Source organism: Callorhinchus milii, unplaced genomic scaffold (genome assembly GCF_018977255.1).
Source record: "Callorhinchus milii isolate IMCB2004 unplaced genomic scaffold, IMCB_Cmil_1.0 Scaffold7, whole genome shotgun sequence".
NCBI lineage: Eukaryota > Metazoa > Chordata > Chondrichthyes > Chimaeriformes > Callorhinchidae > Callorhinchus > Callorhinchus milii.
The window spans coordinates 26,272,532-26,286,010 of NW_024704748.1; the positions used below are offsets into that span (position 1 = coordinate 26,272,532).

General features: G+C 42.1%; 1 protein-coding gene and 1 long non-coding RNA gene across 23 annotated transcripts in view; both read left to right on the forward strand.

Moving 5' to 3' along the window:
• The first annotated feature begins 1,568 nt into the window (after positions 1-1,568).
• On the forward strand, positions 1,569-8,893 carry LOC103186544. Its single transcript, XR_006085228.1, has 4 exons — positions 1,569-2,003; positions 4,494-4,579; positions 7,584-7,631; positions 8,866-8,893. It is a non-coding gene; the product is annotated as an uncharacterized LOC103186544 (long non-coding RNA).
• Positions 8,894-9,633: 740 nt separating this feature from the next.
• tcf7l2 (transcription factor 7 like 2) overlaps positions 9,634-13,479 on the forward strand; it is a 132,009-nt gene continuing 128,163 nt past the window's right edge. For all 22 annotated transcript variants that reach the window (XM_042336633.1, XM_042336639.1, XM_042336638.1 and 19 more), the window contains exons 1-3: positions 9,634-9,889; positions 10,752-10,821; positions 11,350-11,474. In XM_042336633.1, the coding sequence (XP_042192567.1) occupies positions 9,701-9,889; positions 10,752-10,821; positions 11,350-11,474 (384 nt within the window). In that variant the 5' untranslated portion in view covers positions 9,634-9,700. The remainder of the gene's footprint in view (positions 9,890-10,751; positions 10,822-11,349; positions 11,475-13,479) is intronic.

Consider the following 13,479-nt stretch of genomic DNA (forward strand, 5'->3'; position numbering starts at 1 on the left):
ATGCCTAAAAATAATGTTCTTTTAAACATTGAATGATATCTCCTTGGGACCACACATTGGATACTGAGATAATCTGAAGTTTTGAAATGAGACAATTTCTAATTATGTTTGTTAAAATAGCTTACATATTGTTCCAGTGAGGCTGCGGAGGGACAGGGGATTAATTAATTGTGTGTGCGCGATTGGATGTGTGCCTCTGTTTGATAACCAGTTAAAGTATCAAAAAAAAGGTATCTGTAATGTAACTTGCTGGGAAATAAATTGTGTATGGTGACAGACAGCGTTTAGGAGATTGCATATTTGTGCGCTTTCTGTGTACGAGAGACATTGTGGGTGTATTATGTGTCATTATATAATTATAGTAATAATAATCCTTGCAGTTGATATAGCGCCTTATCACGTCAGGAGGATGTCTCAAAGCACTTCACAGGATTCACTGTAAAGTGCAATTATTTTGTAGGCAGATGCGGAAATCAATTTGCACACAGCAATGTCCCACAAACAGCCATGAAGCGAATGACCAATTTTTGGGTGGGTGTGAGTAGCACGAGAGACAGTGTGTATAGCTCTCAGTGTCTACGTGACACTCACTGGGTAACAGAAGAACCTATGTAAGTGAGACACTTTCTGTGTACGTAAGCGAGAACCTTTTGTGTTGCGAGCGAGATGGTGTGTGCCTGGCAGAGTGACACTTTTTCACACCTGTCTAACATCTACCAATATTGCCAAAGAAAGACACCAGCAAATCATGGAGTTCTCTTACGACCCGTTAAACACCCTTCCGATGTCTGGTGTCACGTCTCTCATTTGCTCACTCAGCTATTGGGGAAAAGCTTTGAAACGAATTTACGTGCTCTGATTTGAAGTCAGTTTTGAGAAAGCTTGTGGTAATTCCCTCGACCTGGAGAGGAGCTGCAGTCTGATTTTATTATTCTCCTAGTCCAGGTCCTCTCGCGTTCACTGCTCTCCAGTATTGCAGGGATTTTTTAACCAACACAAAACCACAGGTATTTTTTTGTTGTCATTGCAAGTTTTCCTGGACTTATCCAGCAGACTAGCTGCTGACTGACCTTTGCAGTATTACGATTCTTCAAAACTCTCATTGAGGTGACTCTCATTAGAGCCCTCGCCTCGCAAACGAAAGGACCTGAGTTTGATTCCCGGGCGGGGCGAAATGTTGGGGAAGTTTCCCTACTCCACACATATGCCTCTGTTTACCAGCAGTAAGTAGGAACCCAGTTGCTAGTCGATTGGCGGATTGCTTTTCTGGGCGTAATAATCCCTTCAAAATAAGTTAATTTGGTCACTCAATCCACGATTGAGGGACGCTGCTGTGCGCAATTGGCTGCCGCGTTTCGCCCACAAACTATACAGTTAATTCCCTTTACAGTGTATTCTGTGGGGTGCTTTAAGACGTCTCAAAGGCGTGATAAGGCATTGCATCAAATGCAAGGATTATTATTATTTATATGTGTTGTGGCTGTTTGTCTCAATAACCTCTGCGTAGTTGCAGTCAGATTAGACATTAAGACTTTTTGTTTCAGAGTACTTGCAGTCCATCTGTGGAACAGACACCAAACCAAATCTTCTCCAGTTAACTCTTTTGGGAAAAGAACTGGATGAGTATCTGCTTGAGAACAATCCTTGGAGGATAAAGTGGTGGATTCAGGCTAAAAGGGGCAGATATTCCACAGCACATTGTGACTTCTGTGCTTGTGGGCGAAAGGTGTGTGGAAGAAAAGAAAGAAGGAGGTCAAGGTTGTATGGTGAAATGATATTCTGGATGTTTATCCTGGAGTTTGTGTTTGATTTGGGGATTCCTGAAGTATCTATTACTCTTATCTTCCCCCAGTGACTGGGATCAGGTTTCCCACAGCTTGGAAGGAGTGGGGATGACAACAACAACAACAACAACAACTTGTAGAGCAAATGGCCTTTCCTGGTGCTTTGCGTTCTAATGTGCATCTCTTCAGTTGGACAAGTTTTGCTACTGGGCAAAGATCGTAAGCACACACACACCACACACACTCTACACACACACACACCACACACACTCTACACGTACACACCACACACACTCTACACGCACACCATCACTCCATTAAACACCCATCCCCAAGAGTTCAATTGTTTCTAAGGCAACCAAAGGGAAACCCCAAATTAATGGCTAAAGCTACACATTTGACAGATCATCTCTGTTCCCTCTCCCCCCCCCCGCCACCCACCGCCCCACCGGCCAATTCCTTGTATCATAATTTGTTATTTTCCCAATAAAAAGAGAATAAATAACTTTGTACAGCTACAAAGGACCAGTGCCAGGGTTATCCAATCTGTGCAACAAGAAAATGCAATCCTAAGTCTATAAATGCTAAGTTTTCTCTCCCCCCAAATAAAATAAAATTGTTTTTTCGAACACCGCTGTGTGCAATTGACTCCCGCGTTTCGCCCACAAAATACACAGTCACTCCACTTTACAGTGTAAACTGTGAAGCGCTTTGGGATGTCTCCAAGACATGATAAGGTGCTATATCAAATGCAAGGATTATTATTATTATTATTATTAGGGTTCACTGGTGACAGTGAGGGGGTTTACACAATGAAGATCAGTTGCAATATTTGATTGCTATCCCTCTCAGGATTTTTTTATACTGTAAAAAAAAATAATTTGGCAAGAGAGACCTCCATCCTCTCCAGAGAATCATTAAGCACAGTTGCAAAGAGCAAGTCCTTTCTCCATCTAGAAGTGGTTTTATTCGCTCGATAGAGACACAGTCTTACAGTCAACAATTATGGGGGGAGGGCGCATATTTAACCCTCAAAACGTGGATGAAAAAAGCCTCAAATCTCGAGGCTTAAAAGAAAGATTAAAAGAATTATTAAAAGAAAGATTATTTGAAAGATTGGCCAATTTATGAAGTTGCGTCCGCCTCCATAACTCAATGGTTTAGTGGTTCCTCCTTGATTCAACGATTTGACTGTATTAATGTACATTTCACAGTCTCCCTGTTTGCTCACCCCCTTCATGGAGGAGTTTCATGACTGTAGTTTTCTGGCTGTTGCAGTACTGGAAAAACCTCACTTAAAAAAAAAATTGTTACTGGTTTTCAGCTGGATGTGAGCTGTCTGTCTCTCTGTCTGTCTGCTCCAATACGTGGTGAAATAGTTGGGAGTGTTTGAAATCCTTCTGTGAGAAATCATTGGAAGGCAATGTGTGGGGAGAGAGAGAGAGAGAGAGAGGGAGAGAGAGACAGACACACAGAGAGAGAGAGAGAGAGAGGATGCATCTTGGATCAATTAATGTGGTTCATTTGCAGTCACGCCTCAAAGCAAATGTTGGAGGGACTTATTCAAAGCAGATCGAGTTTATTTAACGAAATTGCATGGGGGTGGATTGGATTCCTCCGTATAAAACAGCCCCCACCGAACTGGCCTTGCATCACTCCTCCATCACTTGACAGGGAAGTGGTGCTGACTCCTGCAAACCCCTCTGAGAATCTGGTGTTATTGTATTGCAAACGATTTTCGCGGAGCAGAAAATCTGCTGTTGGACTCGCACCCTCGTTTAATACGATCAATAATAAATGATACGATGTATAATTATGCATACTTTACTGTGAAGTGGGCTTTCACATGCCACCTCTTCTATAAACATGTCACAATTAGGTTTAATGAAGTGTGCGATGTTATGCTACCAATTAATTAGCGTGGATTGGATTTTCTTATATTTATCTCCTCCCTCCCCCCCCCCAATAAACTTAAACCAACTATTTATTCTCTCTGATTGTCCCACAGTGCAATCAATCAATGCAATAGCGCAGACATTATGTTTTTGTTTAGTCCGCAAAATACACAGTCAATTCACTTTACAGTATATCCTGTGAAGCGCTTTGAGACGTCTCGAAGACGCGATGAGGGCTCCATATCAAATGCAAGGATTATTATAATCATTATTAATATTATAAGCAAAAGGATAATGAGAACTTTAGCCTTAGCCAAACACTGTACACTTTAAAGCCAAGGTATGCAACATATATGTTGAATGATTCCCGCCTCTCCCCCCCCCCCCCCAAAAAAAATCTCTTGCGAGTAAACTCGCATTTCAAATGTGACCCACCCCAATAAGAAGAAAAGGTTGCACAACAATTAAGGCGTTTCGTCCACAAAATATACAGTCAATTCCCTTTACGGCATATCCTGTGAAGCGTCTTGAGACGTCTCGAAGACGTGATAAGGCGCTGTATCAAATGTCAGGGTTTATTATTATTATTATTGCAGTGAGAATCGAGTCAGGCTATAACGTGGGATTTACATAAAACAGATAATAATAATAATAATAATGATGATCCTTGCATTTGATATAGCACCTTATTACGTCTTCAAGACGTCTCAGAATGTATTGTAAAATGAATTGACTGCATATATAATATTATGTATAAAACTATACCAAGATTGATGTTCGTGTGCTCAAGAAACTTTCTTCCTTGTGTTGGTAGGTTAAAAGAACGGTGCAGTCTGACAGACTTGTGAGAGGAGAGAGATTTAGTTTGCAGTGTCTTCATTCTGCTCGTGGACAAATAAGGTGTTTCACTGCTAAAAAGCTGCTGTGGTTTTGTGGGATCCATCTTCTGTGGTTTATGCTTTAAATACATATGTAATATAATATATACATACATACACAGGGTGACTAAAAAGTCTTATTTCTCAGCTGCTATGTTATCTTAAAAAAAAACCAAACCATCATCATTTATTTAAGATTTATTGGACATTGAAATGGCATCAGGAGTTTTTGGTCACCCTGTATATATTATATACACACAGCATACACATGTATGTATATATATATATATATTGCAATTGTTCTTGCAAAGTTGCAAGTCCTCATGTGCCAGATATATAAATATATATAAAAAAAAGCTCACAGCTGTTTTGGGGGCGGTATTGATTAAGAGCTGAATCCTTTCCTTTGGTACCTGCGTGTGATGCTGCACTTTAATCTGCCAATGTCCTCTGTATTTTTGCCCACCAATCTTTTCCCAGTGTTGGTGTCCTGACCCTTCTGGGTTGACTGTCACTGGGGATATTGCTAAACTGGGCTTTAAATATTTTTTCAATCTATATATTTTTTTTTAAAAAAAGGCAGCAATTAAATGCAACAATCCTTCTTAATCATAGCAATGTTGGCTCTAAAAGGTGCCCCAAATCGCTGTCTTCAAATCACACGAACAGTGTGACCTATGGATATCAATAATGCACATGAAATCCAGTGCTAATTAATTAACTTGTGTGTTGTGACACCCATCTTATTTTTGTTTCATCATCATTCAACGAAGGAGGCTTTGGGAGAGCTCTGGCATTTATATAATAGAGGGGAGATTATTATATATACTGTATATATAGATAGATAGATATATATATACATATTTGGGCATAAAACAAAGTTGTAACGACCCTGGAAAGAAATGATGGGGACACGTTTTTACAAGGCATTCATTTTCGTGGTGATACTCCTCGTTTTTTCTTTGGTTTTTAAAACATATTTACTCAATGATGATGATGATGATGATGATGATGATGATGGAATACCCACAAGAATAGAAAGAGAATATTATTGAAATGCATCCAGGTCCTGGGTGGGATGTACCTGCCCTGTGAGGGCTGGAGAGATCATGAGTGAGAAGGAGGGAGGAAAATATCATTCAGATTCACATCAGGTTCTTAAAGAAATATTATCAAAATGTCTAAGGTTTTTGTGTGTGTGTGTGTGTGGGGGGGGGGGGGGGGGGGGGGTTTGGGGGGGGGACTTGCTTTACAAATCAGGAAGTAAACTCTAAGCCTTGTGTTTTAGATTCCCTGCAACACGTGGAGTGCAAATCTGATGTACCAAAATATAGTCTTACAAAGGTGGTGGTGGGTTGGGGGTGTGTGTGTGTGTGTGTGTGTGTGGTGGGGGGGGGGAATGGGAATTTGCCCATCAAAGATCAAAGTGCCACCAACTCCACCTCAGATCCCTCCCCCACCATTAGTCCTCTAACAGAACATCAATTTTTCACACATCAATGATGGCTTAATAATAAGTTGAAAGGGACAGTTGCATATGCAATGCAAATCCCTGCCTTTGTCTTTGCTCGGGCTTTTTTTTTTATTGCCTTGCAATGTGCTGATTTAATATGGCTAAGTTAAAAAAAAAAAAGCCATCCCTTTTGTTAACCAGGTCTTGTCGAGGCGTTAGTAATCGCCCGAATCAAAGGAGAGGTAGAAAGACGTTCAAAAAAAAACCCCTCTGTACAGTTTCCAGACCCAGTTTGCACCGATTGATACACCGACACATTTCATTCATAAGATGCTCTTAGCTCTCGATGATGATAATGATAACAATAATAATGATAATAACGTTATTCATAATAAAAGGGACTCAAGTAAATTAATTGACAAGTGTCTCTCTCTCTCTCTCTGTGTTTTCTCTCTCTCTCTCTCTCCATTCAATTAGAAATCTTTCAGGAAACATAAGAGATGTTTTTTTTCTCTAAAAGAGAGAAGAATTGGGTTTCTCTCATTGCACCTTTTAGAAATTGATGTTCTGTTTTATTTCTACTTATATATTATATATAATAGATACACATATATATATAAAGAAGCGATCAATCTACTTGTGGTTATTATTACGAGAGAATTCATTTAAAAAATACCACTGCAGTATATTTTGTGAAGCGCTTTGAGACGTCCAGAAGACCCGACAAGTCGTTGCATCAAATGCAAAGGTTATTAATATTATTCTGATGCTTTTTTTTTAGGGGTTGGGGGGGGGTCAGATAGAACTTACTTGGTGTGAAGTTCGCTGTCACAAAATACAGACAGACAGACAGCAGCAAAAAAAAAAATAAATAAAATAAAATAGAATAAAGCGACGTTGAGAGGATCTGAGAACGTATTTGGAAAATGCTGTAGTTGAATCTGCTTTGATCTCAAACGTCCAGTGTTTTCTCAGGTGTCATCTACTAATACAGAACAACACAAGAGCATTGCAAGATATCCCAATTAATATTTAAAGTCACATTTCTCGGAGCCTCAAAAGAAAACCACAAGCGTTTCCCCTCTCTCTCTCTCTCTCTCTCACCCCCACCACCACACCCCCCCACCCCACCCCCCAAAAAAAAATGCAAGCAATTGCATGCAAAACAAAAATCGGTGGTAATATTCAAACCCCCCTGTTTCTATGTGACAGCTTAGGTAGTTTGCAAAGTGGTTTGTTTCATGGACTGAGTCGGGATTCCGACTCAGCTTTGCCATTGCAATTAATTCGTTATGTTTCTGGATCTGCAGAGAAGATGGTACACGTTCTCTCGCTCAGTGCTGTAAACCTACATCGTGTCGACCGCAATGAAAGGGAAATAAATAACTAACACGAGGATTTTCACTGATACCTGAATGCATTCTATATATATATATACATAGAGAGAGAGAGAGAGAGAGAGATGTATTTGCAAAGAGGGATAAATATAAGGTTGCATATACCAAATGCTGTACCAAAAAAGCTTCCTTCTCTCCACGTACAATTATTATAAAATATTCTTTTTCCTTTGCAGATATGTGGGTGGCGATAAACGTGTTCACTGGAAAAAAAACCTTTTGAGGTTTCGAACATTTTTTTTCAAACAAGACGTTGTCGGGTTTTTTTTCTTCTTTTTTTTAATTTAAAAACGACTGTCGAGCAGCTTTATTCACTCAAATGCAATCCATAATCGATTTGGAAAGGAAAGTGGGCTGTGTGCATGTATGCATATACATATATATATATACACATATATATACGTGTGTATTTTATTTATATATAAATATATATATTGCGTGTGTGCAATTTTTTTTAAAAAATCCCTGGAAATGAGGAGGGAGGGAAGGGAGGGGGGGGGGAGGGGTGTCATTGATGGGGTTGAATTAAAGCAACAACAACAACAACAACAAACCCCTAGAACAAGCCGTTCAAAGTAAAGTTAAGGAGAGATCAAAAAAAAATACAACACACACGTTGCAAAAAAAAAACAGTACAGAGAGGAAATGAAGTTCAAGGGCTTTGGTTACTACACACACACACAAGTCAGTCAGTCAGTCACTCACTCACTCAGCTCCATCCATCCATCCATCCACCCAGCAGCTTGCTCTCTACTAATAAGTCAGTCTGTGTGTGTCTCTCTCTCTCTCTCTCTCTTTTGCCTGAGCTTTTAGCTATTTAATGCATTTATGCAGACGTCATATAAAGTCCCTCCTTCCTTTACCACTGCATGCATTCCTCCCTCCCTCTCTCTCCCTCCCTCCCTCCCTCTCTCTCCCTCCCTCCCTCCCTCTCTCTCTCTTCCTCCCTCCCTCTTTTTTGTTGCTTGTTGCATCTCATTTACTTTCTGCTCCCCTCTCCAAAAAAAACCACATATAGCCAAAAAGAAAGAAAGGGGGGGGGGGGGGGAGGAGGTGGGGTGTGGGTGGGGGGAGGGAGTGACAGAGAGAGAGAGAGGGGGAGGGAGGGAGGGAGAGAGAGTCTGTGTAGAGCTGTGAGTGTGTCAGTCAGGATGTCAATCACACACAGAGGCGGTGAGGCTTTGAAGTGGGAGCAGCAGTCGAGGAGTCTGTAACAACTTCGCTGCAAAGGCAGAAGAGGGGAGAAAAAATATTGGGGAGCAAACAAGGGGGGGTGGGGGGAAAGGGGGGGAAAAAAAAAGCTTCCTTCTGGGCGTTGTTTTTTTTTCCCCTTTCCAGTCTTCTGACTTCACAGTCACCAAACCTCCCCCCTCCCAGACTTTTGTTTTTTTTTCTTTTGCAATTTGATTTAACTTTTTTTTCCCCACTCACCACCACCACCACCTCACCAACCAAAAGAAAGAGGAGAGACAGACAGACAGACAGAGAGAAGAAGGAAAAAAAGAAGAGAGAGAAAGAGAGAGAGAGTGGAAAACAACAACTGGCTGAGCTGGAGAAGAAGAGAAGAGAAGGAGTGAGAGTGAAAAGGGAGGAGAGGGAGGGGGGGAGAAGAAAAAAAGGAGGAGGTGCAACAAGAAGAAACAAGAGAAGGAAAGGAGGGAAGGAAAAGAAATACTTGCAACTGAACAGAGTGGGGGGGGAAAAAAAGGGGGAAGAAAGGGGGGACACACACAAAAAAGGAGAGGAGGTGGTGCAACCCTGAAGAAGAAGAAGAAGAAGAAGAAGAAGAAGAAGAAGAAGAAGAAGAAGAAACAGAAGAAGAAAACAGAAGAGGAAGAAAAGAAGCAAAGGAAGAAGAGGGGAAGAGAGAGAGAGAGAGAAAAAAAGATATACTTGCAACTGAACAGAGTGGGGGGAAAAAAAGAAAAGAAAAAAAACCCCAAACCAGGACGACAGGAGGAGGAGGAGAGGGAAGAAGAAGAGAAGGCAAAGGGGAGAAAAAATACTTGCAACTGAACTGAACCAACCTTTTCTCCCTCTCCCTTTCCCCCCCTCCCTCCTTCCCTCCCTCCCCCCCCCCCCCCTCCCTCTTTTCTTTCTCTCTCTCTCTGGAGTGAGTTGCATCAAGTCAGGAGCACTTTTTTTTCTCTCCCTCTGTGTGTGTGTGTGTTGGGAGAGAGAGAGAGAGAGAAGGGAGTGAAACACACACACAACAGCAGGAGCAGCAACAGGGAAGGATTTATATATATATATATATATATATACACACACACATACTGTACATAAAGCAAAGATGCCACAGTTAAACAGTGGTGGTGGTGATGATCTGGGGGCCAATGATGAAATGATCTCCTTTAAAGATGAAGGGGAACAGGAAGAAAAGATCTCAGAAAATGCTTCTGCAGAAAGGGATTTAGCAGACGTCAAGTCTTCATTAGTAAACGAGTCAGAGACCAACCAAAACAGCTCGTCAGACTCAGAGGTAAGAGAACTACAGACTATTTCTCTCTCTTTCTATCCCCCCCTTCCCCTCCCCTACTATTCACCCCCTTTTTTTTTTGGAGGGGGGGGGGGAGGGGAGAGGGCTTTAAATGTCAACTTATTCCCTTGTCTCTTATTTTTTTTTTTGGCCCTTCAATGCAAACTTGTTCACTTATTCCCTCCCACAGTTTAATTCTCTCTCTCTATTTTTTGCGCCTTTATTGTGTGTGTTTGGGGAGTGAGGGAGGTGGGGGTGGGGGGGGGGGAGAGCTTTCAAATTTGTAAACTTATTCCCTTCCTTCTCTGGACTCCCCTTTAAAAAGAGAGGGTAAGAGAATAATATCTTTTTTTTCTCTCTCTCCCCCTCTTTTTTTGGGTGGTGGTGGTGCTGTGTCCCTTAACTAGAAACTTATTCCCATTTTCCTTTCCCTGTTTCATTTTTTCTTTGCAACTTTTTTTTAAATTAAAAAAAGATATATATATGTATGTATATATATATATATATAAAACGACTCCCCCCCCCCAAAAAAAAACCCCCACCACCACTACCCCCTTGAAATAAAAGTGTCTTGGAGTGTGTGTCAAATATTTTCACACACAAATAACTGGGAGTGTGTGTGTCGTTTTCACTGTGTGTCACGTTATGTGTGTATTTTCTTGTTGCAACCTGATGATCACTGTTTAATATTTTTTTCCCCCAAAACTCTTGTTACTTTCCCTCTCTCCTTTCCCCCTTTCCTTTCCCCTTTTCCTTCTCCTTCCCCTCCTCTCTCCTCTCCTTTTCTCTCTCTTTCTCTCTCTCTTTCTCCCTCTCTCCTTTTCCTCCACCTCCTTCTCCAAACCACCATGTTACTGCTTTTCAGGCAGAAAGGCGACCACCACCGAGACATTCAGAAAGTTTTCGAGACAAATCCAGAGAGAGTTTAGAAGAAGGTAAGTCTTTTCACTGCTCTCTGGAGGGAGGGAAGGAGGCAGAGAGAGAGAGAGAGAGAGAGAGGGAGGGAGAGGTGGTGGGGGAATGGGAGAAGGGAAGAAGGAGAGAGAGAGAGAGAGAGAGAACAGGAGAAGTGGTGGAATTGGGAAGGAGTGAGTGAGAGAGAGAGGGAAAGGAGAGAGAGAGAGAAAAGGAAGGAGAGGAGAGAGAGAGAGAAGGAAGGAAGGGAGAGAGGGAATAGAATTGGGAAGGAGAAAGAAAGAGAGAGAGAGAGAGTGAAGGAGGGAGTGGGAGAGAGAGAGAAAGTTTTTATTTGGGTCTGAAGTTGCAGTGCTGCACAGCCTGAGTCAGTGAGTCAGTGAGTGAGTGAGTGAGTGGTGTGTTGTTGGCTGTGCTTTGCAAAGAAAAAGTTTGCACCCCCTAACTTTTGTTCCTCTGTTTCTCTCCCCTCTTTCTATCTCTCCATCCATCCCTCTCTCCCCCTCCCTCCCTCCCTCCCTCCCTCCCCGCCATGTTTCTTGACCCAGCTACAAAGAGGCAAGATGGAGGGTTGTTCAAGGGCCCACCATACCCTGGTTATCCATTTATTATGATTCCTGACCTGGCCAGTCCTTACCTCCCCAATGGATCTTTATCACCCAGTGCGAGAACGGTAGGTTTTGCCACTGTTATTTTGTTTGATTTGTTTCCATTCCTCTTCTCTCTTAAGGTTTACACGTTTGCAATCTACTTTGTATCTCCTTTATTGTAAATAAACTATGTGCTCACTATGTATCCCCATCTCTCTCTCTCTCTCACCCACACACACACATATATATATATGTATCTTCTCTCTTATTAGAAATTATATATTTATAAACAAATGACACCAAACAAACAAATAACATGAAAAGGGAAAGAAAGTACTTGGAAGCTTTGATGGTGTGTGTGTGGGGGGGAAAGGGGATGGCAAAGGTTCAGAGAGTGCAATGGCATCACTCAGTCTCCCCCCCAATTACCCCCCTACCCCTAACCTCCCTCCCCCCCCCCACCCCTTCCAGACACAAACACAAGCATTTATAAAAATGCACAGAAAAAAAAACACCCTCCTTCCTCTGCATAACACACAACAGTACACAGTGTGTGTGTGTGTGTTTTGCATTTGTTTTCCTTTTCTCCATGTTTCCAAGAATACTGCCCTTGTAGTGTTTCCATCCCCCACTTTTACCCCCACTTTACCCCCCCCAACCCACCACAGGAATTTGCAAACTGGTACAATCCCATTTTTTTTTTAATTTGCAAAAACTTTTTTCCCCCCCCCACCCCCCCAAAAAAAGAGAGAAAGAAAACCAAGAAGAAAACTTTTGGTGTGTTTCATTTTTGCAAAGGCGATGTATTTGCTTTGGCAGATTCCTGTGTGGGTTTCTGGACAGAAGGCAGTGTGAGCTGGAACTGCACAAACTTTTCTCTCTCTCTCTCTCTCTCTCTGTGTTTAGTTTCAGTTTTAGGTTTGCTGGTTTAATTAGGGAAAAATCTGGTTCAACAACTTAATGTCACTCTTTTGTCAACCCCACCACCACCTCCTCCTCCTCCCCCATTCCCCCCCATTCCCCCACTCTCCACGTTGTCAATCGAGAATTGGAACCTGTTTATTTAAGTCCCAGTTAACAGTGTGAAGTCGATGATTGCAGTTTGTTGGTTGCAAATCAGACAGTGAGACAGACAGACTGAGAGGGACACACACACAGAGAGAGAGAGAGACAGACTGAGAGGGACACACACACACACACAGAGACAGACAGACTGAGAGAGACACACACACAGAGAGAGACAGACAGACTGAGAGGGACACACACACACACACACACACACAGAGACAGACTGAGAGAGAGAGAGCTCTGTTTGCAACCTGATCTAATGCAACGAAAATACCTGGAGTTGTGTTTTAAAAAGGGTGTGTGTGTGTGTGTGTTGTGGTGTAGTAGGAAGAGAATAAACCTTTAATTTATTTGCAGTAAACTATGAGAAGCGACAAAACCTCCCCTTTGGGATGGTAGCATATTATTTCACAATGTTGCCCCCACCAAAAAAGTTGTAACAGCAACAGTGTTAGCTCTTTTGTTTCTATTGCAATCTGTGTATGTGTGTGTGTATATATATATGTGTATGTATGTATGTGTGTGTGTGTGGGGGGGGAGGAGGAGTGTGTGGGGGGGGGGTGTTTTGCATTTTAAAACCTTCTAAGCTGTGTGTTTGGAAATGTAGAAATTTATAGGTCATCATCCAATACAATGGGGTCTCAGCAGGAGAACTGCTGTTGCGATTGGGGGTAATTTGCTAACCTTGATGGCTTTATATTGCTTCCCAATTACATCCATCCACTGTCAGTCCCATCGGACGTGCAAATAGTAAGGAGCCGTGTGAAATAAACTGGGGGAGGGGGGGGGGATATTTTGGTGATGATGATGATGATGATGATTTGAGGGAGAGAGAACACACAACTCCACTGTTCACTGTATGGCAGAGATCAGTGCGCTTTGATCCGTGCCAGCCAGAAAGTGGAATCGAAAGGATTCCTTGCAGCCAGCGAACGAGCGAGCAAGCGTTTGGGCGGGGATGGGGTGGGGGGGGGAAATGCTTGATTTAATGCTGAGGTTTTATGCATTCAGCCTGTGAAC